The sequence below is a fragment of the Urocitellus parryii genome, chromosome 10 (assembly GCF_045843805.1).
Source record: "Urocitellus parryii isolate mUroPar1 chromosome 10, mUroPar1.hap1, whole genome shotgun sequence".
NCBI lineage: Eukaryota > Metazoa > Chordata > Mammalia > Rodentia > Sciuridae > Urocitellus > Urocitellus parryii.
In genome coordinates, this window is record NC_135540.1 from 52304390 (window position 1) to 52327363 (window position 22974).

Here is a 22974-nt window from a genome sequence, read left to right on the forward strand (position 1 = left end):
CTCTTTCATGGTAAAAACATTGTCTACCACTGAGCTACATTCCTATCTTGAAAGGGCATTTTATGAACTACTCGTTTCATGCCCATCCTACCCCCCAGGGTACTGCTAATGCTGAAGGGGAAGTCGGCCTTACCTCTCGGGTGTGTTCGAGTGGAAGAGTTGAAAATCACAAGGTGCCAGTAAGGATGAGAAGGAGGGCATGACATCAGAATTGTAGTTTAGAACATTCCCTTTGACAGCAAGTTGACAGGCTTGTGGGGAAGAGTAGGGTGGACTAAGGGAGAAACCATTTTAAAAACTACTGTTATGAGCCAAGATGATGTAGATAGGAGCTATGAAGTGGCAGTGAAGATGATGCAAGGAAAATACAGGAACTAGAAACGATAGAACTTAGCAAGTGATTAGATAAGTGAAGTGCTAGAGAATAGAAAGATTATCTTTCTCTATTCTTAGTATTTGGACCAAAAGTAATTACCTGGGCCTCATTGATTACAATGACCCACACCTATGATTCCAGCTATACAGGGGGCTGAGGCAGGAAGATTGTAAGTTCAAGGCCAGCCCAGGCAACTTGTGAGACCCTGTCTCAAAAGATAAGAAGGGCTGGGATTGTAGCTCCATAGTAAAGCACCTCTGGGCTCAGTCCCAGGGTTGGGGATAGGCACAATTAATTGGGGAGGAAGTTGATACTAAAAACTAATAAAATATGAGTTCTGTTAGCTGATGACTTTTCTTATCCTTGTTCTCCATGACTATAAATATTTGAGAGTTGCTGAGTAGCTATTCATTCTCACTACAAAAGACCAGAAATGGGTACCGGTATTACAGGGATTCTTATATAATGTATACAATTATTCTATTTGCTGTGTTACGAGTTAGACGTATTAATGTGTTTTAATTTTTTGTTTTCATGCTCTTTAGAATTCATTCAAAGGGCAGCCTTGTGGATGGCCCCGAAGCAAGCCTGATGGAACAGGATAGAATCAACCATGCTGACGGCAACAGACTAAGTCCATTCCTGATTCCATCACCTTCTCCCATCTGCCAGACAGACCCTCTGGCCATAAAGCTCCAGAATGGAAGCCCACTAACTGAGAAACCTCCTCCAGAGGTAAATGGAGACACCAAGTGGCAGTCTTTCAACAGTTATGGAATACCCCACATGAAGGGTAGCCAGAGTACTTGCCGAAGTCCAGACTTAATGCAGGAAGACAGAGGGTATTCCAATCACTTGCAAAATGGAGGAATAAAACGCACAGTTAGTGAACCATCTCTCTCTGGGCTCCATCATAACAAGAAGTTAAAAGCAGACCAAAAAGCTAAGGGAGAAAAAAATGACTTCGGGGAAAGCCAAGAAAGACATCCAGGTGAAAGCAGCAGTCAACCAAACGTCTCCGATTCGAGTGGTAGGAGAGAATCTGAAAGCTCCACAACCCAAGAAAATGCAGTTCAAGATTTCACCAGTTTTTCCGCTCATAACTGCAATGGGTCTGAAAATCCAGAGCTTCAGATTCTAAATGAGCAGAAGGAAAAAGATGCTAACAACTACCATGACAAGAACATTGAGTTACTTCTTAAAAACAAGGCAGTGCTAATGCCTAATGGTGCTACAGTTTCTGCCTCTTCCATGGAAAACACACACGGTGAACTCCTGGAAAAAACACTGTCTCCATATTATCCAGATTGTGTTTCCATTGCGGTGCAGAAAACCACATCTCACATAAATGCCATTAATAGTCAGGCTACTAATGAGTTGTCCTGTGAAATCACTCACCCATCACATACCTCAGGGCAGATCAATTCCCCACAGACCTCGAGTTCCGAGCTGCCTCCAGAGCCAGCTGCCGTGGTGACTGAGGCCTGTGATGCTGATAATGCCAGTAAACAGATTGCAGTGCTAGGTACCTGTCCCTTCCAGAAACCAGAACAACTACAACAACAACAAAAGTCAGCTTTTGAGATATGCCCATCTTCTGCAGAAAACGGTAACATCCAAGGAAACACGAAGCTAGTGTCTGGTGAAGAATTCTGTTCAGGTCCCAGCAGCAACATGCAAGCTCCCAGTGGCAGCTCTGAACAGTATTTAAAGCAAAATGAAATGAATGGTGCTTACTTTAAGCAAAGCTCAGTGTTCACTAAGGATTCCTTCTCTGCCACTACCACACCACCACCATCTCAGTTGCTTCTTTCTCCCCTTCCTCCTCTCTCTCCTGCTCTTCCTCACCTTCCTTCAGAAGGAAAGAGCACTCTGCACAATGGAGTTTTGGAAGAACACCATCACTACCCCAACCAAAGTAACGCAACTCTTTTGGGGGAAGTGAAAGTGGAGGGTCAACCTGAGGTACCAACATCACAGAATCCTAATCCATCTATACATGTATCCACCCCCTCCCTAATCCTTCCAGAAGAGCCTCAGAATAATTGTGTTAGTAAGAATGGCCTACTGATGCCAGGGACAATGACTGCCCCGATGTGTCCTGAGAAAAGAAGACCATCATCGGAACATCTCCAGCATCATCCACCAGTTCTTGGTAGCAGTGGAGATTCGCAGGATCACGGCCAGCAGTTGATAGGACACAAAGAACAAGAGATGCTGAAGGATCGAGACAAGAAACAAACACAAGATCTTGCGCTCCCAGCACAGCACTACCTGAAACCAGGATGGATCGAATTGAAGTCCCCTCATTTCCACCAAGCAGAATCCCATCCAAAATGTCATGAGGCATCACTGCGGTCCATTCTTCAGTTTCAGTCCAAACCTAATCAAATGACCTCCAAACAATACACTGGAAATTCCAACACACCTGCAGGGCTCGAGAGGCAAGCTTACATCCAGAAAACAATGAGGCCAGAGCAGAAGTCACAAATGTACCAAGCTGAGATGAATCAAGGGCAGCCTCAAGGTATGGTGGACCAACATCTCCAGTTCCAAAAAAACTCACACCAGGTGCATGTCTCCAAGACAGACCCTTTAACTGAAGCTCATGTGCAGGCACCTTGTGCCCCTAGATATAATTTTCAACAAAGAACAGATCCCCCAACTGAGAAACTCATGTCCCCGTTGTTAAAACAGCCCTTGAATCAACAGGCTTCAGAGACTGAGCCATTTTCAAACTCACACCTTTTGCAATATAAGCCTCATAAACAGGCAGCACAAACACAACCATCCCAGAATTCACGGTTTCCTCCAAACCAGCAGCAGCAAAAGTTACAAATGAAGAATAAAGAACAAATGCCTCAGACTTTGCCTCCTCCCCAAGGTCACAGTGATCAGCAAAGAGAAGGATCATTTTTTTGCCAGATTAAAATGGAAGAATGCTATAGTGGTGAAAATCAGTATTCAAAATCAAGTGAGTTCCAAACGCAGAATGCTCAAATGGGATTGGAGCAAGTACAGAATACAAGTAATAGAAATTCATCTTATGGCCAGATCTTAAAATCAAGTGCAAGCAAAGTGCAAATTTCCTGTTCAAACAATACGCACCCAGTTCCAGAGAATAAAGAACAAACTATACGTTCTGAACTCTTTACAGTGAACAAGACCCAAAACTTGCATCACATGCAGTATTTTCCAAATAATGTGACCCCAAAGCAAAATATTCTTCACAGGTGCTTTCAAGAACAAGAGCAGAAGTCTCAACAGGCTTCAGTTCTACAGGGATTTAAAAACAGAAACCAAGATATATCTGGACAACAAGCTGTACAAGGAGTTCAGCAAAGGTACTTGATGCAAAACCAGGCAAAGACTTTCCCAGTGCCTGACCAGGGAGGAAGTCACATTCAGACCCCTCCCCAGAAGGACGTTCAAAAGCACGCTGCACTAAGGTGGCACCTCTTACACAAGCAAGAACAGCAGCAAGCGCAGCAAACCCAACCTGAGTCTTGCCATAATCAGGTGCACAGGCCAATTAAGATTGAACCTGGATCCAAGCCCCATGCCTGTATGCGTCCCGTGTCAGCACAGCAAGAAAACAAAACGTGGAAAAAAATAACTAAGCAAGAGATTTCATCTCCAAGCTGTGACAGTGTGCAGCAGAAGAGCATCATTGAGACCATGGAGCAGCATCTAAAGCAGTTTCATGTCAAATCATTATTTGACCATAAGGCTTTTAGTCTCAAATCACAGAAACAAGTAAAAGTTGAAATGTCAGGGTCCATCACGGTTTTAAGTAGACAAACCACTGCTGCCGATCTGGATAACCACACCCCAGGTTTAGAGCAGCCCACAACTTCAGAAAAGACACCAACCAAAAGAACAGGTGGTTCTCTTCTCGGTACTTTTATAGAGTCACCTTCCAAATTACTAGATACTCCTGTAAAAAATTTATTGGATACACCTGTCAAGACTCAATATGATTTCCCATCATGCAGATGTGTAGGTAAGTGCCAGAAATGTCCTGAAGCACATGGTGTTTATCCAGAATTAGCAAATGATCTTCAGATGGGATTTTCTTTCTTTTTTTTAAGTCCTTGAATCTGGGAGCAATTCATAAAGCTCATAAAAATCTGAAGCTTACATTTTTTTTGTCTTTAAATTACAGATGCTTCTGCTATGCAAGAGAAAACTTCATTTACATGCACTGTTTCCTGCCCCCCCAAAAAAAAAAGCTTTTTTTTTTTTTTTTTTTAATAATGAGCACATTTGTTTTCCCTTCTATTCAGACCCTTTAAAATAAAAATCTGTTTTAGGTTGATCCACCTATATGAATAATTATCTCCTGGGGAGACTAGTTAAAATCATTAATGTGAGAAAATAACTGCCACAATCAAATGAATTTAGAAACCTTTTGTTTTTGAAAATTCAAGACTGAGTATATAGTAGTTTTATGTAGTATAATTATATAGTATATAGACTACTAGTACTACTGGATAGTTTTTCCAAAATTATGATTGGATATCTGGATAATGAGGCAATTATCTTTAGTGTTGATGAGTCGGTGAATTTATAATGCCAAACTCTGAGCACTAGTGAAAATACCCCTTTTCCATTAAAACACTTGAATCATTCATTGTGATTTATACTGATTTTGATTCTGTTTTCTCTTTAACCTTTATTTCTTTATTTTTCTTTTTTTCTTTTGTTTTTCTTTTTCCAATGCTGGGAAAACCCAGGGCCTTGCACGTGCTAGGCAAGTACTCAACCAATGAGCTACATCCCCAGCCCTAACCTTTCATGTTTTTTATTAAAATGGTAATTTCATTTTTTTAAACAGACACCTTCTATTCAAATACAGAATGTTTATAGGTCTGTGAGAATAAGAAAACATTTTAACTGATGGATACATATACATACGTGGGCAGAGAAAATCTTAATAGCTAGTAAGCAAACATATAGCAGAAGACATTTGAAAAAGCAAATGTATGTGAATTAGTGTGGCTAATGGCCCACCCACCCATGTTATCGCTCTTACTGGGAGCTGCCCCATACTTTGTAGGTTGATGGAGAAAGGCTCCATCCTGCCCTTCTTTGTGTGTGGTTATTAAGTTTTCTCACTGGGCTAAATGCTACATGTGTCATAGATAATACTAGGTAAGTTATGATCATTTCACTCCCTTATCACTCACTCTTCCATCTTTGGCTTGCCACCACCCCTTCCACCTGACTCTAATGAACACACAAATATGGGTTGGGTTGAACATTCTTATTGTCAAAACAGTAATTAAATGTGGGGAAACGAGCAGAAAAAGGGGTTCTTGGCAATAAAATGAATATATTCTGGGGGTGGGCCAGAGCAGCAAATTTTATTTATAATCTTTTAATATCCAAATGGCAGGTAGCTTCTAGTTTAGCTTTAAAAATTTTTTTCAGTTTAACAAATTTCAGTTGTAGTTGGTATTACATATAATATAGTCTAATTTCTTTATTGTTTTGTTTCACTTATTTGGTTTAAAATAATTTCTTATACCATATCGAAAATGTAATTTGATAATTTTTCCATTAGCCATCATGTACATATACTTGATTGTTTGGCACATTTTCTAATAGATAGTACATCATTTGATTAATTTTAAAGAAAAAAATTTTTAAAGTCACTTAGGGCCCTTATTGTGCATCTGGGGGATAATCTTTGTGGATGTAGCCTTTATATCTAGTATAATTGAGGTCTAAAATAATAATCTTCTATTATCTCAACAGAGCAAATTATTGAAAAAGATGAAGGTCCTTTTTATACCCATCTAGGAGCAGGTCCTAATGTGGCAGCTATTAGAGAAATCATGGAAGAAAGGTAATTAACGCAAAGGCACAGGGCAGATTAACGTTTATCCTTTTGTATATGTCAGAATTTTTTCAGCCTTCACACACAAAGCAGTAAACAATTGCAAATCGAGTAATTATTAGTAGGCTTAGCTGTTCCAGGGTTGCCAACACTACACACTGTGCTATTCACCAGAGAGTCACAATATTTGACAGGACTAATAGTCTGTTAGCTGGCACAGGCTGCCCACTTTGAGATGAATGCCAGAAAACCCAGGCAGGAACAAGAACCAGCCAGCCAGCCTGCCAGGCACAAGGTTACTGGCACAGGCTGCAAAGAGGGACCCCACTCCAGCTTTCCCACTTGATGATAAAGCATCAGAGAGTAAAGAGGGAAAGTAGTGAAAAAAGAATCATTGCAATACATTTACCTTGTGTTGTAAGCAGATAGTTATCTCTAAGGAAGTTTTCTGTTATGAACAGAGAACCAGTATGACAAGTTGAATAGAGAGACGATTCCATTTGTAGCTGCTTTGTTTTGTTTGTTCTTTTGTTGTTCATTTTTACTGTGAATCACATGTATGCAAGTATTTTCCTGTACCTACAGCTAACTCCTGCTTGTAAGACATTTCCTATAGGTATCTTCAGCTCTGAGCTGTTATCCCACTCGAGTGTCTTGTTATTAGAGGTAGACAGTGTTATCTAGAAAATATAGATACATTTAGGCAACAAGGACAAATTCAGTATCATTCTTGATACATTTCCAAATATTCATTTCTAAATAATGTATAGTAATTCACCAAATAATCACCAGTGGCCTGGCAGAAATAGTGAATTAATCTACATGTTTTTTAAAAAAATTTGCAAGCAGTATACATGCTTTGGTCATAAAGGGAAATAGTCTTGTTTCTAGAACCATCTTGTATTTTCATAAATGGCTGGATTGTTTGTTAGAGCAGGTTAAATCTATTATGATTTCCTCAAGTTTTAAAATAGCTCAATTGGAAAAGAACAAAATCAAATAGTATATGTTTTAGAAGACTGAATTTAGCCAACTAACATTCTGTGCTTTGTGAAATTATGTATAAAAATAAGTTTCCCATTATTTTCATCTAACATGTAAATTACAAAATGCTTCATTACATGTTTTATTATATTATATTTTGATATGGAAGAAAAACAAGACTTAAAGCTGATATATAGTTTGCTTGGCTTAGACCTATTTTAAAATTTTAAATTTTAAACCATTCATTTCTCAGGATATGGACATAGAATAAAGTCGCACTCAATTGTTTCAAATATTTTGGTTGCCACTTAAGTCATTTGCTAATTATGTGTGTGTGTGTTTCTGTGGGTTTTTTTAAGGTATGGACAGAAGGGTAGAGCTATTAGGATTGAAAGAGTCATCTATACTGGTAAAGAAGGCAAAAGTTCTCAGGGATGTCCTATTGCCAAATGGGTAAGTATGACTTTGCATTGCCTTTGATCTTTAATCTTGGGCATTTGGATTAGTTAATCTAACCCTGAGAACTGGGGTGCACAGATTAAAAAGTTCATGCCAGTTGACAGGAACATCGCTGGTTTTTTTTTCCTTTTAAAATATTGACTGTATTTTATGAAGTGCATTACTTAAGGAGTAGGCAGATTAATTATAAAATCATGAGCAAACCATATCAATTGGAAGAATTCAGTGGTGAGGTGAAGGTTTTTGCTGTTGCTTACATAAAGAAGTATTGCCTCCTTGGAATGTGAATAAATGACAAATTGAAAAATGATTCTTAGTCTTTTTTTTTTTTCCAGACAGGGCCTTAGCCTCCCAAACTGCTGGGATTAAAAGCATGGGCCACCACCGTGCCTGTCTGGTTCTTAGTTTTTAAAATACCCTAGTGTCATTGATGAAAACCTTGAACTAAGACCCTGCGTATCTTTTTTGTAGCTCTGAGTTTAACTCAGATGGCACTTAGTTTCTTGCCTCCTTTCCCCCGTCCCAAACTGGGAATAGTCTGCTAAACATTAAGGACTATTTTTGCTTCTCTCCCTTTTCTGACATCAGTAGCCCCCACTGTATAGATGTGTTGCCATAATTTTGATTGAGACATTTAAAAAGATACATAAACCAATGCTCCAATGCTCTTATCTCACTGTTTGGGGCTTTTTTTTTTTTTTTTGGTGGTGGGGTGGTACAATGGTGAACCTCACAGGTGATTCGCAGAAGCTGCCTCGAGGAGAAGCTCCTATGTTTGGTGCGTGAGCGAGCTGGCCACACCTGTGAGGCTGCAGTGATTGTGATTCTCATCCTGGTGTGGGAAGCAATCCCGCTGTCTCTGGCTGACACACTCTACGTGGAGCTAACCGGCACGCTGAGGAAATATGGCTCGTTCACTAATCGTCGTTGTGCCCTGAATGAGGAGTAAGTGAAACTTCAGACTTCTTCCCCTCTCTGAGGCCACTGGTAGAAAAGCCTAACTTTGGGCTTAGTGGAAGAGAGTTGAACTTGCATTTTTAAAGTGGGGACTAAAATGCATATGTCATAATCAGGGAATTAAACTATTTATTTGCTAACATGAATAATTTGAGATTATTTCATTAACATTTTGTACATTCAGACAGTATATACATTCGTTAGGAGCAGTTTATTAGAAATCCAATTATCTGTACCCACATGGCCTCAAATACACCATAAACTTGAAAATGTGTACATCTTATGCTCCAAATGCTCTTTTATGCCTGGCTACCACATTAGCAAGCTTAGTTTTACTTCATAAAATCTAGTTTATTATTTCTGCAATAGTAATCAAAATTGCTTCCATTTTTTACTGCTGCTACTATATAATTGAGAAGTGACAGACTATAGATTTAACATTATTTTCCAAGAACATTGAAATTTGGAATAGGGTAGCAAGAGTATGTGGCTAAATATATTTAGTGCGTTCAGTTGTTAATATTTGGTTAACTTTCTCCACTTGACAGGAAGTTAAATCTGTTGCTTTAAAAGAGTTTCAGTTTTAGTATACCTATGCTATATATTATTCCTGCATAACACTAAAATATAGGAAGGTTCTTGGTACTATGCTCAAATCAGTAGTTGATTCAAAAATAATTTCAGTTTTTCACTTTCTTTAGTCTAACTCTGCAACCACCAAACTACAAATTAGTTTGCTGAGCTTATGGAAGTACTCATTCAATTCATTGCAACCACCCATTACTGATCAAATGTATAAATGTATGTGTTTGCTGACTGAACTAATTTTTATGGCTTTACTAACATTATGAACACAGGTTCTCTCTTTGGGTCATAGGGGTCAAATCATCAATTAATAATGTATTTAAGAAAGTTATTCTTCCAAAAGGATGATTTGGGTTTCTATGATGGCTATGATCCCAAATTTCATACTGTGTACTTAACTGACATCAGTTCACTCTTACAAATCATTAATTGGAAGGCACAAGTTGCCAGTTCCTAACTCATGACTTGTAACCTCATGATGAACCACTTTAGGCATAAAATACTTTTCAATCTACACTAATTTCTTAGTCCTGTAGGAAAAAAAAGTGTGTGGAAGTACATTTCATCAGAATGAAAATAAAAATTAAGACATCTTGGGATGATATTGATAGTAGCATTTGGTTCTCAGGAATTCAGCAACACTACATTGTTTTTAAAGCAGAATTCCTCTTAAACTTGATGGCTTGAAGATATGAATCACCAAAGGATTTCTTATGAAAATGACAGTTGTGGTTACATTTAAATTAACTGAAGTTTTTTTGTGGTGGTGGTGGTTGTTTTTTGGTTTATTGGGTTTTTTTGTTTTGTTTTTAAACCAGGGATTGAATCAGGGGCACTTAACCTCTGAGCCACATCCTCAGCCCTAAATTAACTAAAGTTTGATGCAAACTTTAATATTCATTTGTCATTAATTTCATGTATTTCTGGTACTTTTTAATATGTATATATATTTTTAGTTGTAGGTGGACACAATACCTTTATTTTATTTATTTATACATGGTACTGAGCATCAGACCCAGGGCCTCATACATGGTAGGTGAGTGCTCTTCCACTGAGCCACAACCTCAGCCCATTTCTGGTATTTTTCCCTGAAGATATTTCTTTAATTTCCTATAAATGCCTTTTCCTGAATGAAATCTGACATATATAGAGAATTTTTTAAATGTTTATTTATTTTTTTAGTTGTAGTTGGACACAATACCTTTATTTCACTTATTTATTTTTATGTGGTGCGGAGGATCGAACCCAGGATCTCGCATGTGCGCTGATCCACAAACCCAGCCCCAAGAGAGAAATTTTCATGTTAAGAACTTCCCTAAATTTTGTTAATTTGCATTTGGAAACCATTGATAATGATTGGACCAGAGTTTCAAATAGTGATCTTTAAAAAAAAAAAAACAAACCTAGGCTTGCTTTACCATTAACCTATATCTCCAGCCCTTTTAATTAATTTGTTTGTTTATTTGTTTTTAATTTTGAGACAGGGTCTCAATAAGTTGTTTAGAGCCTTGCTTAGTTGCTGCGGCTGGCCTTGAACTTGCTATCCTTCTGCTTCAATCTCCTGAGCCACTGGGATTAGTCATGCACCATCATGCCTGACTTCAAAAAGGGATCATTTTTTTTTAACTCTTTTAAATAGTTTTATATCTTGGCAAGCACAAAATTACTAAGAGACACACTTCAGGTCTGGGGTATAGCTAAGTGAGAAGGCACTTGCCTATCACACTTAAGGCCCTGTGTTTGATACACAACACCCCACACACATACACAAAAAAGATATGCTTCAAATATAAAGACATGTTAAAGGTCTAGTTATACACTTTTGTTTTTCTTGTATTGAGTAAAGGTGTAATTACCAAGAGATGCTTTAACTTGAGTCTTTGCATACTTAGAGCAATTTTCCAAAATAATTAAATACATGATTAAATCAGACACTATCACTGGCATTGGAGACTTAAGCAAGAAAAATCTTTTGAAGTTTTGTCTATCCCTTAAGTAAATTTTATTTTATGGCTGTTAGAAGTTAAAATTGTGCCAAAAACAGAATAATCTCTGGGATTGCTAATTCAGTTGCATGGTTAAAGATTTGTGACCCCCTCATCACCAAGTTCTTACAAATCGTTCTGTCCACACTCACCGTAACCACCCACTGTGAGTCCAGGGAAGAACACTGAGAACATTTTGCAGTGGGAAAGTCAAAAATGATTTTTACATTTTTATTGAACCAAAACCAGCTGTTTTTCTTTTAAAGATTTCCCTTTGAGATTTCTAGTTTATGACTAAGCCTAACCAATATTTTTTTGGCAACTAAGAGTTGTGGGAGTGTATCTGTCATCATAAGGAAGTCGAAGCCAAAATTGCCTTCTGCCATGGTGGATGATGTGAAGCATTTTAAGACATTCTTCATTGTAAAATGTTCAAACACCTAAAAGCAAGAATGCTTTCATATCATTTAATATTCAAACTCTATTGAAATTCCCTGATAAGATCTTATCTAAACACAAACATGGGAAAAGATAATGACTTAAAGAAAGCAAACACAGTTTACATCTGATGGAGCTCTTGAATGAAATGGTTCCAGATTATGCTTGTTCTGGCATAATTATTAAATAGAACTTCTTTCTCTCTTGAAAGTGTCCCAGTTAGGATAATAAATTTTATGATTCACAAGCTTCTTTTTATGTGTAATATTTTCCCCCTCTTTTCAGGAATTCATTTGTTAAATGACCAGATGGTTTTCTCTGTGAAATTTCCCACATTCTAGATTTGTGTGATTTCATCCTTATTCTTTGGCTTAATTTTCTTCTCCTTTATTTACCCCGTATCTTCTCTACACTGGCATTTATCATTTAGGGGTGGGAACATACTAAGAATGAACCCAGGGCCCTCATGCATCTTAGGCAAGCACTCACTCTCTCTCTCTGAGTTTCATATCAGCCCTTTTTGTTTTGAAACAAGGTCTTATTGATTTGCCCAGGCTGGCCTCAAACTTTCAATCCTCCTGCTTCAGCCTCCCAAGTAGCTGGGATTACAGATGTTTGCCACCATGACCAGCACACAGTATATTCTTGGCTCTAATTTTAGTGATGTTAAGTGTGTTTAGGAGCTGTCAACCTGATCTAACCACCCAGTAAACTCTCATGTGATGGTTTAAAATTCACTGGTGATCATTATCTGTTTCCGTTATTTTATTAGTTTGCAAAAGGATAGTTTCATCTTTTTTAGTGTTGTCTAAGTTTAAATTAATGTAGGTATTTTTGTTTGTTTGTTTGTTTGTTTTTGGACCTGGGAATTGAACCCAAGGCCTTGTGCCTGTGAGGCAAGCACTCTACCAACTGAGTTATATCCCCAGCCCCAAATCAATGTATTTTGCTAGTTTATATATAAATATATGTTCACTTTTTAAAATATTTATAAGATGACAATTAAAGGTTAATAATTTTTTAAAAATCTATTATATAGATGAATATTTTTATTATATTTAGTCTACTAAATCATCACTTAATCATGAACCAAAATCTGAGTCATTAAAACTGTCTTGTGCTATTTTTAATAGTATTTGAAAGACCCTTGGTTGACATAAAAATGCCCTTTTGTAGCCATTTCATGAGGGAAATCAATTTAAGGCTACTGAAACTTGTTATGGAGAGTTTTATTTTTAAAAAAAAATTGAGGAAATTCATATACCCATAAAATTCGCCATTTTCAATTATAGTGTTCAATTGTTATAGTATACAAAGTAGTTATACGGTCATTACTTCTCCCTGGTTCTTAACACCTGGACCACTCCCTGGGGGTAACCCCATATTTTTTAGGCAGTCCTTTCCAATTTTCACCTCCTAAGAGGCAACCACTTATAAACTTTTGGTCTCTATGGTGAACAGAATAGTCTATTCAGGTAATTACATATTAGTGGAATCATAACATTTGGCCTATCTGGCTTCTTCCATATACCTTAGTGTTTTCAAAATTCAATTATTTTGTAATATTAGTCAGCAGCTTTTTTTCTTTTTATGACTGAATAATATTTCATTGTATGTATAAAGCCCATTTTCTTTATCCATGCAATAGTTGATTGCAATTTGAATTGTTTTCACCAGTTAGCTATTATAAGTAATATTTCTGTGAACATCTGTGTTCAAATTTTTGCATTGACATGTTTTCCGTTTTCTTGTGTATGTACCTACAAATGACATTGTTTCTCATTGTAATTCTGTGTTTTACTTCTTGAAGAAATACCAGACTGCTTTCCAAAGCAGCGATAGTATTTTATATTCCTCCCAATAATGTATCATCAGGAAAACTAGTTATTAATTGTCTTTTTAAAAATATAACCATCCCGGTGTATATGAAGGGTATCACATGGTTTTAATTTCCATTTTCCTAATGTCTGGTTACATTGGCATTTTTCACATATGAATTGCTCATTCACATATCTTCTTTATAGAAAAGTCTACTTAAATCATTGCCCACATTTGCGTTCCTTTTTGAGTTGAAGGGTTCTTTGTGTGTTCAATTGTATAGTTTGCAGGTATTTTCTTCTATTCCATAGGTTCTGTCCTCAGTTTATCCATAATGCCTTAAAGCAAAGCATTTTTAAATTTAATTCAAATTCAGTCTTTTATTAAATTTGCTACTTGTGCTTTTAGTGTTTGATTTTGTTTATCTTTTATATCCTGCCAATTTGCTATAGTAGTTTGTTAAATTTATTAAGTCTTTTTAGCGCATTCCTTAGGATTTGCTACATATAAGATCATGTCATCTAGAAATAGAAAGTTTTATATCTCCCTAATTCAGATGCTTTTATTTCTTCTTTCTTGCCTAATTACCTTTGTTAGAACCTCAAAACATGTTTAATAGAGTGAACAAAAGAAAACATCGTTGTCCCACTCCTCATTTCAATGGGCAATTTTCTTACTTTCAATATTTAGTATGGTACTAGCTATAGTACCATATATCAAGTTCAGAAGTTCCCCTCTATAATTGGTTTGCTAATTAAAAAAAAAAGGGGGTCTTGGACTTTTCTCATGGTGTGTCTGCAGCTAATAAAATGATCATGGGATTCTTCTACAGTCTGTTAATATGGCATATTGTATTAATTTTTGTTTATTGGACTGATTACATTTCTGAGATAAAACCCACTCAGCCGTATTGTATACTTCTTTTTATATGTTGCTGGATTCAGTCTGTTAACATTTTAGTGAGGATTTTCACGTTTATATTGATGAGTTACATTGGTCTATAGTTGTATGTACTGTCTTTGATTTTAGTGTCAGGATTATGGTGGCTTCATAGAATGTATTAGGAAATGTTCCCTTCTTTGTTGTTTGGAAGAGTTTGTAAAGAACTAATGTTCATTCATCTTTAGGTATTTGATAGAATTCATCAACAAAGTCATTTACCCCAGGACATTTCTTTGTGGGAAATTTTTAAAAAAAGGTAAAATAGTCAACTAAAATAGTCAATGGACCTTTATTTTATTTGTTTATTTATATGTCATGCTGAGACTTGAACTCCGTGCCTCACACATGTCAAAGTTCAGTTTTTATGATAGGGTTTATTCTTAGTGTTCAATATTCTGTGGGTTTGATAAGTATTTAATGACTTGTTTCCACCATTAAGTATCATAAAGAGTAGTTTCACTGTTCTGAAGATCTCTGTGCTCAACCTGTTCATCTCCACCCTCACCCCCTGCCATCGTAACCACTGATCTCTTTAATACCTGTCTTCATATTTTTGCTTTTTCCATAAGGTCATGTAGTTGGAATCATTCAGTGTGGTTTCTTCCACTTGATAATATGCATTTAGGTTCTCTCCATGTTTTGCTAATGCATTTCTTTATAGAGCCAAAAAATATGTCTTGCTGTACTACCATTTATTTATCCAGTCACGTACTAAAGGACATTTGGATTGCTTCTAAGTATTGACAGTTAGGAGTATAGTTGTTATAAACATCAGTGTATAAGCATAAGAATTTATGACAGTATTATAAATATCAGTTAAATCCTAAGTTTTCATCTCCTAGATAAATAATTCAAAATTGATGGATTTTATGGTAGGAACATGACTAATTTTGTTAAGAAACTGCCAAACTGCCTTCCACAGTAACAACCATTTTTCATTGTCAATAGAAGTAAATAGTAGTTCCTGTTGCTCCACATCCTCACTATCATTTGGTATTGTCAGTGTTTTGAATTTTAGCCATTCAAATAGATGACATTAGAATACTCCTTTAATTTATATTTGCCTAAAGACATAGGATGTGAAACATTTCTTCATACATTTATTCTAATCTGTGTATCATCTTTGGTTAGGTGTTTATTAGGTCTTTGGCACATTTTACAACCAGATTATTTACAAGTATTATTTGTGTATTTTTGGACAAGAGTCTTGTATCAGAAAATATTTTGAAAATATTTTATCCTTTCCATCTAGATTTTCTGCTGTGTTATCTTCTAAGTGTTTTATATAGTTTTGCTTTTTACATTTAGGACCGAGATCTACTTGGAGTTAATTTTTGTAACAACTGAAAAGTCTGAATAATTTCACATTTTTTTTGCAATGGAGATATGTATTTGTCCAAGTGCCATCTGTTAAATAGCAAAATATTTTTGCTCTATTGTATCGCTTTGGCTCCTTAGTCCAAGAGCACTTAGCTATATTTACATGGGTCTGTTTCTGGCCTCTGTATTCTGATCTATTGATTAGATATGATACTGAATTTTGTCAAGTGCTTTTTCTGCATCTGGTGATGTGAACATGTGTTTTTTTCTTCGTTAGCTTGTTGATGCAATGAACTACATTAGTTGATTATCAATTTTTTAACCAATCTGCTCTATGTAGGGCAAATTTCACTAGGTTGTAGTATATTACTCTTTTTATACAATTTGCTACTTGGTGAGGACTTTTACACCCATATTCATGAGAGATATTGGTCTAAAATTATCTTGTGAGCACTGTGTCTGGTTTTTATATTAAAGAAATGCACAACTCATAAAATAAATTATGAGGTTCTCCCTTTACGTATGTCTCATAAAAAAGATTGTAGAGATTTGGTACAACATCTTCCTAAAATATAAGTGTGATATCACCTAGGAACCCATCAGAATCTGGTGCTTTTTATATTGGAATTTTATTAATTTTATTAATTTTTATTAATTTTATTGGAATTTTATTAATTTCATTTTATTTATTAATAATTTATTTTATTAATTTGATTTTATTTCTCTAATATATAGAAGCCTATTCAGATTGTCTTTCTTTTTGTATATATTGCTAGATTGTGTCTTATAAGGAATTGGTACATTTCAGCTAGATTATCAAATCTGTGGACATAGATTTCTTAATATTCTTTTACTGTCCATGGAGTCTGGAGTTATAGTCCCTCTTCCATCTCTGATTGTTGTAGTGGAGTTGGTATTTCCCTTCTTACATGTGGAAGGCTAGTGTGTGCTGGTGTTGAGTATTCCTCTTCCTCCAGGTCAATGCACAGGTAAAACCCCTGCAGTCTAGACTCCAGTTCATTTTTCCTTAGGGCAGATCTTAAGAATAAAATGGTGTGACATTTTCCAGAACAGTTCCTTTCTCCCTCTCTGTCTGCATGGATGGAGTTTTTCCAGCATTCACTGAGAAAACCAGATCCCTTTCCTAGAGTAAAAACTCAACAAAAGTTTTAGGTCCACATACTAATGGATAGCGGTAGAGATTTCAGCTCTCAGAGTTGCCCACCCTGAGCCTCTAGCAATTCATCAATTACAGTTAAGCTTTTCCTGTGCCAGCTTGGGATCCCACAGAGGATTCTGCCTTGGGTTTCCTTCTATTTGCCTGTCTCTCCAATATGCAGGACCGTGACCTCACTTCTGACGCATCTAAGCAGTGATTTTGTTTTTTATTTTCTTGTAGTTTTTTTTTTTTTTTAACTCTTGACATGTTAAGATCAAGTGACAACTTCTAAACTTCCTCCATGCCAGATCAGAAACTGGAAGTACCATGGGGTTCATGTAATTGTGGATTTCATCTTTTTATTTTTAAGTCAATTCAGACTTTCTATTCTGGAGTCAGTTTTTTTTTCCCTCGTCAGTTTTTTTTTTCCTCGTGTCTTCATACATGTATTTAGGGTAATGATATCCACCTCATTCCATCATATATAGTTTGTGACTCTATATTTATAGGGATGTTTTTGTTTCATCTGCATTATCTCATTTGGTGAAATGTAGTTTTTATAGTGTTCCCTTTAATTTTTTTTTAATTTGTGTAAGGTTAGTAGTAGTGTCTCCTTCTTCATTTCTAATTTTATTTAAATCTTGTATTTATCAGTCTCACTATTTTTTAACCAATTTTATTTTATTTTAATTTTTATTTATTTTTTTATTTATATATGATAGAGGAATGCATTACAATTCATATTATACTTAGCATTGTCTTCTCCAGCTCCATTCATTTACCTGCAAATGCCATGATTTTATTCTCTTTTGTTGCTGAGTAATATTCCATTGTGTATGTGTGCCACATTTTTTTTTTATCCATTCATTTACTGAAGGGCATGTAGGTTAGTTCCACAGTTAAGCAATTGTGAATTGTGCTGCTATAAACATTGATGTGGCTATGTCCCTGTAGTATCCTGTTTTTAAATTTTAATTTCATTAGAGAACATGATATATTCTATCCTGGAGAATGGCCCATGTACACTTGAAGAAAATGTGTATTCTTCTGTTATTGGGTGGAGTGTTTTATTGATGGTTGTGTGTCTGCTTGGTGTGTAGCACTTTCACAGCTTTTGATTTTTCCTTGTTCAACTAATTGTTCTATCCATTGCTGTAAATGGAATCTTAAATTGTGTATTTCTCTAATTCTGTCATTTTTTTTTTGCTTCATTTATTTTTGTGCTTTGTTAGGTACATATATTTGTAAGAGTTACATCATCTTATCGGGCATGGTGGTACATGCCTGTAATGAGGCTGAGGCAGGAGAATCATGAGTTCAAAGCCAGCCTCAGCGAAAGCAAAGTGCTAAGCAACTCAGTGAGACCCTGTCTCTAAATAAAATACAAAATAGGGCTGGGGATGTATTTCAGTGGTTGAGTGCCCCTGAGTTCAATTCCCGGCATCCCCCTCCCCACCCTGAAAAAAAAAGTTATATCATCTTAATGGATTGACCTTTATAAAATGTGCCTATTTTCCCTCTGGTAATATTATCTTAAGGTTTATTTTACTTGATATTAGTGTAGCTACTTCAATACATTCTTTTTTTTCAATGCTGGAGACTTAACCCAGGGTCTTGCACATGCTAAACAAGCATTCTAATTTTTGCTACTATTTGCATTACTTTACACACACACACACACAAAAGTCCTTTTACTTTTAGCTATGTGTGTATTCAAAACTAAGGTGTTTCTCTTATAAAGAACATATAATTTAGTCACGTAAAGGTCTATTTGCCAGTGTCTGCCTTTTAATTGCATTAATATCCATACAGATAAGGTAGAATTTACTTCTGCCTTTTTGTCTTTGTTTCTCTATTGTTCTCTTACTGCCTTTTCTGTGTTCAGTAAATATTTTCTAGTGTACCATTTTAGCTCCCTTTTTATTTCTTTTTCTATATTTGTTAGAGTCATTTTCTTATGGCCCTGGAATTAACTATATAACAACTAAGTTTGGAATAATACCAATTAGTTACAGTAATAAAAGGAAAACTTGTTCCTACATCATAGAAGTTATTTTTCTTCTCATGTTGGAATTGAACCCAGGGACACTTTCCCACTGGGCTACATTTCCAGTTCTTTTTATTTTTTTAGACAGGGTCTCACTAAGTTCTCTTGAGGCTAGCCTGGAACTTTTGATTCTCCTACCACATACCTCATCCTCTTGAGTAACTAGGATTACAGGCATGCATGAGCGTGCCTGGTCAAGTTACTTTTTTATATATTGTATAAACACATTAACATAGTTTTTAAATTATTATTTAAGGCAATTGTTTTAAAATAAGATAGGATAAAAAGTAGTTTCAAATATGCAGCCACACATACACAAACATATTGTCTTTTCTGTTTCCTTATGTAATCACCTTTACCAGTGTTCTTCAAGTTCTTGGATACAATTCAGGTTTCTGCCTAGTGTTATTTCCTTGCAACCTGAAGGACACAGGATTTTTTGTAGGGCATACCTGATAACAATAAAATGTCAGTTTATTATAGTATGTTTTAATTTATTAGCCATTTCTGAAGATATAAAATCCTTTGTTTATAGTGTTTTACTGGTAGCACTTTATAAATGATACATAAAAAACAAAATTTGTATATTTAAATGAGATATCATTTGATGTCTGATACATTTATACATTGTGCAATGGTTAAAACAGGTTAAGCATATGTATAGCCTCAAACCTTTGTCATTTCTTTATGGTGAAAACATTCACAATCCTGTCTACTAGTCTTTTGAGATAGATACTGTATGATTGTTATTCATACCAGAGCTTCTTAGTCCTATCTAAAGTTCCCTTATGTTAATATTTAATCTCCTGCCTTTTGGTCTCTATTGTTTCTGGTGGGTCATCAACTGTTGATCTTACCATGACTACCTAATACATGAGTCTTTTGCAGCTTTTGAGATTTTCTCTTTAGTCTTGGCTTCCAGCAGTTTATGCTGTTTGCAGGATTGTCTTTGAGTTTATGCTTTATAGAAATAGTTAAGCTTGTTGAACATGTTGATTAATGTTCACAAACATTGGAAATTTTCAGTCATTATTTCTCTTTTCCTTACTCTTGCTCTAACACTTTGGGACTCCCATAATAAATATGTCCCTACAGTTTATAGTGTCCCACACCTCTCCAGGGCTCTGTTTCATTCTTTTATTCAGTCTAAAAAACTAAAAAGCAAAAAATAATAAATAAATAAATAAATAAATAAATAAAGATTCCATTTGATGTAGCTTCAAGATCCTTTCCTCCACTTCCCTCCTGTTCAGATCTGCTAATTCTCTAATGAGTTTTCACTTCATTTATACTATTTATGCCCTTTTTTTAATCCATTAATCTATTGAAGGGCATCTAGGTTGGTTCCACAGTTTAGCTACTACGAATTGAGCTACTATAAACATTGATGTGGCTGTGTCCCTGTAGTATGCTGTTCTTAAGTCCTTTGGGTATAGACCGAGGAGTGGAATACCTGGGTCAAATGGTGGTTCCATTACCAATTTACCAAGGAATCTCCATACTGCTTTCCATATTGGCTGCACCAATTTACAGTCCCACCAGCAGTGTATGAGTGTACATTTTACCTCAATCCTCGCCAACTTATTGTTGTTCATAATAGCGCCATTCTGACTGGAGTGAGAGGAAATCTTGAAGTAGTTTTGATTTGCATTTCTCTAGTTGCTAGAGATGATGATCCTGTTCAGGTCCTTGGCACATTTATTGATTGGGTTATTTGTTTTTTTGTTGGTTGTTTAACTTTTTGAGTTCTTTATATACCCTAGAGATTAGTGCTCTATCTAATGTGTGAGGGGTAAAAATTTGCTCCCAAGATGTAGACTCTCTATTCACTTCACAGATTGTTTCTTTTGCTAAGAAGAAACTACAGAGCAATAGTATCAAAAACAGCATGGTATTTGCATCAAAACAGACTGGTAGACCAGTGGTACAGAATAGAGGACACAGAGACTAACTCACAAAATTATAATTATCTTATATTAGACAAAGGTGCCAAAAACATGCATTGGAGAAAAACTAGCCTCTTCAACAAATGGTGCTGGGAAATCCATATGGAACAAAATGAAATTAATCCCCTGTCTCTCACCATGAACAAAACTCAACTCAAAATGGATCAAGGACTTAGGAATAAAACCAGAGACCCTATGTCGAATAGAAGAAAAAGTAAGCCCTAATCTTCATCATGAGGGATTAGGCCCCAACTTCCTTAATAAGACTCCTTTGGTGCAAGAATTAAATCAAGAATCAATAAATGGTAGGCAACAGTGTTTTTCTACTTCCCTTTTAGTTACCGGAACATAGAAAGAACTAAAGAAACTATTGCACATAGTTGAAATAGATGATATAAAGTATTGGTCTAGTGGACATCCCCAGGACATTTTAACTTTTATTCCTCAGTATGACTCATACTTTGTTTCTTTGTATGGACCTTATTTGTTAAAACTGGACATTTTAGAATAATGCAACTTTGGAAATATCACTACCCTTCATCCCATGAATTAGTTCTGATTTCTGTTTATTTGCCTTATGACGGTTTTGTATTGTTTCTGTAAACCTTGTATTCTCTTTCTTGTGTAACTGTGATGTCTCTGTTTGGTCAGCTTAATGGCCAGTTAATGGTTAGACAGTTTCTTAGGTGCCAAAATCCAGTAAGTCAGTGTTTGCTGTAGTAGTCTTTATGTGTGGTAGGGCAGGCATTCAACGCACAACCAAGATGTTTACGACACTGTGTTACCCTTCGTTTTCTGCTTGTGTAGGGTCTCAAGATTAGATGGTGATGAGGTTTGAAGGCTTCCTCAGGTCTTTCGTGATCATGCAAAGAACCCTACCTTGTGTGCATATGGCTTTCCATATTCCCAGGAATATATTGGAACATTTTAAAGCTATGAATACCAAATTTTCCATGCTTTACTTTTTCTTTAAGTGTTGGAGATCAAACCCTGGGCTTTGTGCAAGCTAGGTAGGCATGCACTCTACTGCTGAACTATACCTGGATCTCCAATTTTACTTGTAACCTTTTTTGGTTATCGTTATTATTTTATTTATTTATTTATTTATTTTTATTTATTTTTTTTTTTTTTTGCTGTTACCATGTCAGGCAATGCCAGTACTCAACAGTTGCCTCTGATTATTTTCAACAAATGCCTTCAGGTGGGAAAAATCTATTCACATTAAGTGAGCTCCAAGTCATATTAAAGAAAACCTTATTAGTGAGTTCTTCCTGGGAACTACTAAATAGGTGAAATAATGTCAGCACTTTGGGAAAGGATCTTTAGAGGTTATAGAACTCATTTGGTGACCTAGTGCCAGCCTGCTTGATCTTCATCATGAAATGAAATGAGCTGTTTTTAAGGCTGCCTCGGGAGAATGAGAATAGGGAAGGTTCAAACACCACAAAGATGACTCTTACTGAAATTCTGGTGCTTTTTGTTTGGTTTTGTGATGCTAGGAAACAAACTCAAGGCCTCATGCATGCTAGGTAAGCCTTCTACCACTGATTTACAGCCCCAATTACTATTATTTAATTACACACTGTATATTGCTATAAGATTTTTATTAATTCCAGATTTCTGAAAAAGTTGATTATGACAAATTTTTCCAGTACTCATCTCCTTTATGGAGGAATTTTCAAAGATCCTTATTCTGACATTTTTGTGAACATTCATGTATTGGAATTTTTGTTTATTTGTGTAATTTCTCCTGCATTTATTAGCTGAAATTCTGATAAATTAATAGAAATAATACTAATAAATTAAAAGAACTTTTCCTTACCAGCTGTTTGGTTGCTTAGGGTCATCAATGACAAATTCTTAAAAATAACCTATATACATTTTATTGGAAATCACAATATATCTACATGTGAACTTTTTTACTGAGATGTCATTTCACTAGGCAGACACATGAAGTAATTATTTTTTAGAAATAAAAGTTTTTAATTCATATCATGGGTTTATGCTGTTTTTTTCCTATCTCTAGTAAAGATTATTTACATTAAGCAATTCTTTATATCACTATACACAGAGTAATGTCAAAATAACATTAATACTCATAAGACTACTTAAGTCC

The 22974-nt window shown here is 35.7% G+C and overlaps 1 protein-coding gene across 1 annotated transcript in view; it reads left to right on the top strand.

The window, feature by feature from the left end:
* The window catches only part of Tet2 (tet methylcytosine dioxygenase 2), a 137034-nt gene that overhangs the window by 87768 nt on the left and 26292 nt on the right, over positions 1-22974 (top strand). Inside the window, exons 3-6 of the mRNA XM_026404656.2 lie at positions 922-4379; positions 6137-6227; positions 7562-7655; positions 8398-8606. Of these exons, the coding sequence (XP_026260441.2) occupies positions 968-4379; positions 6137-6227; positions 7562-7655; positions 8398-8606 (3806 nt within the window). The 5' untranslated portion in view covers positions 922-967. The remainder of the gene's footprint in view (positions 1-921; positions 4380-6136; positions 6228-7561; positions 7656-8397; positions 8607-22974) is intronic.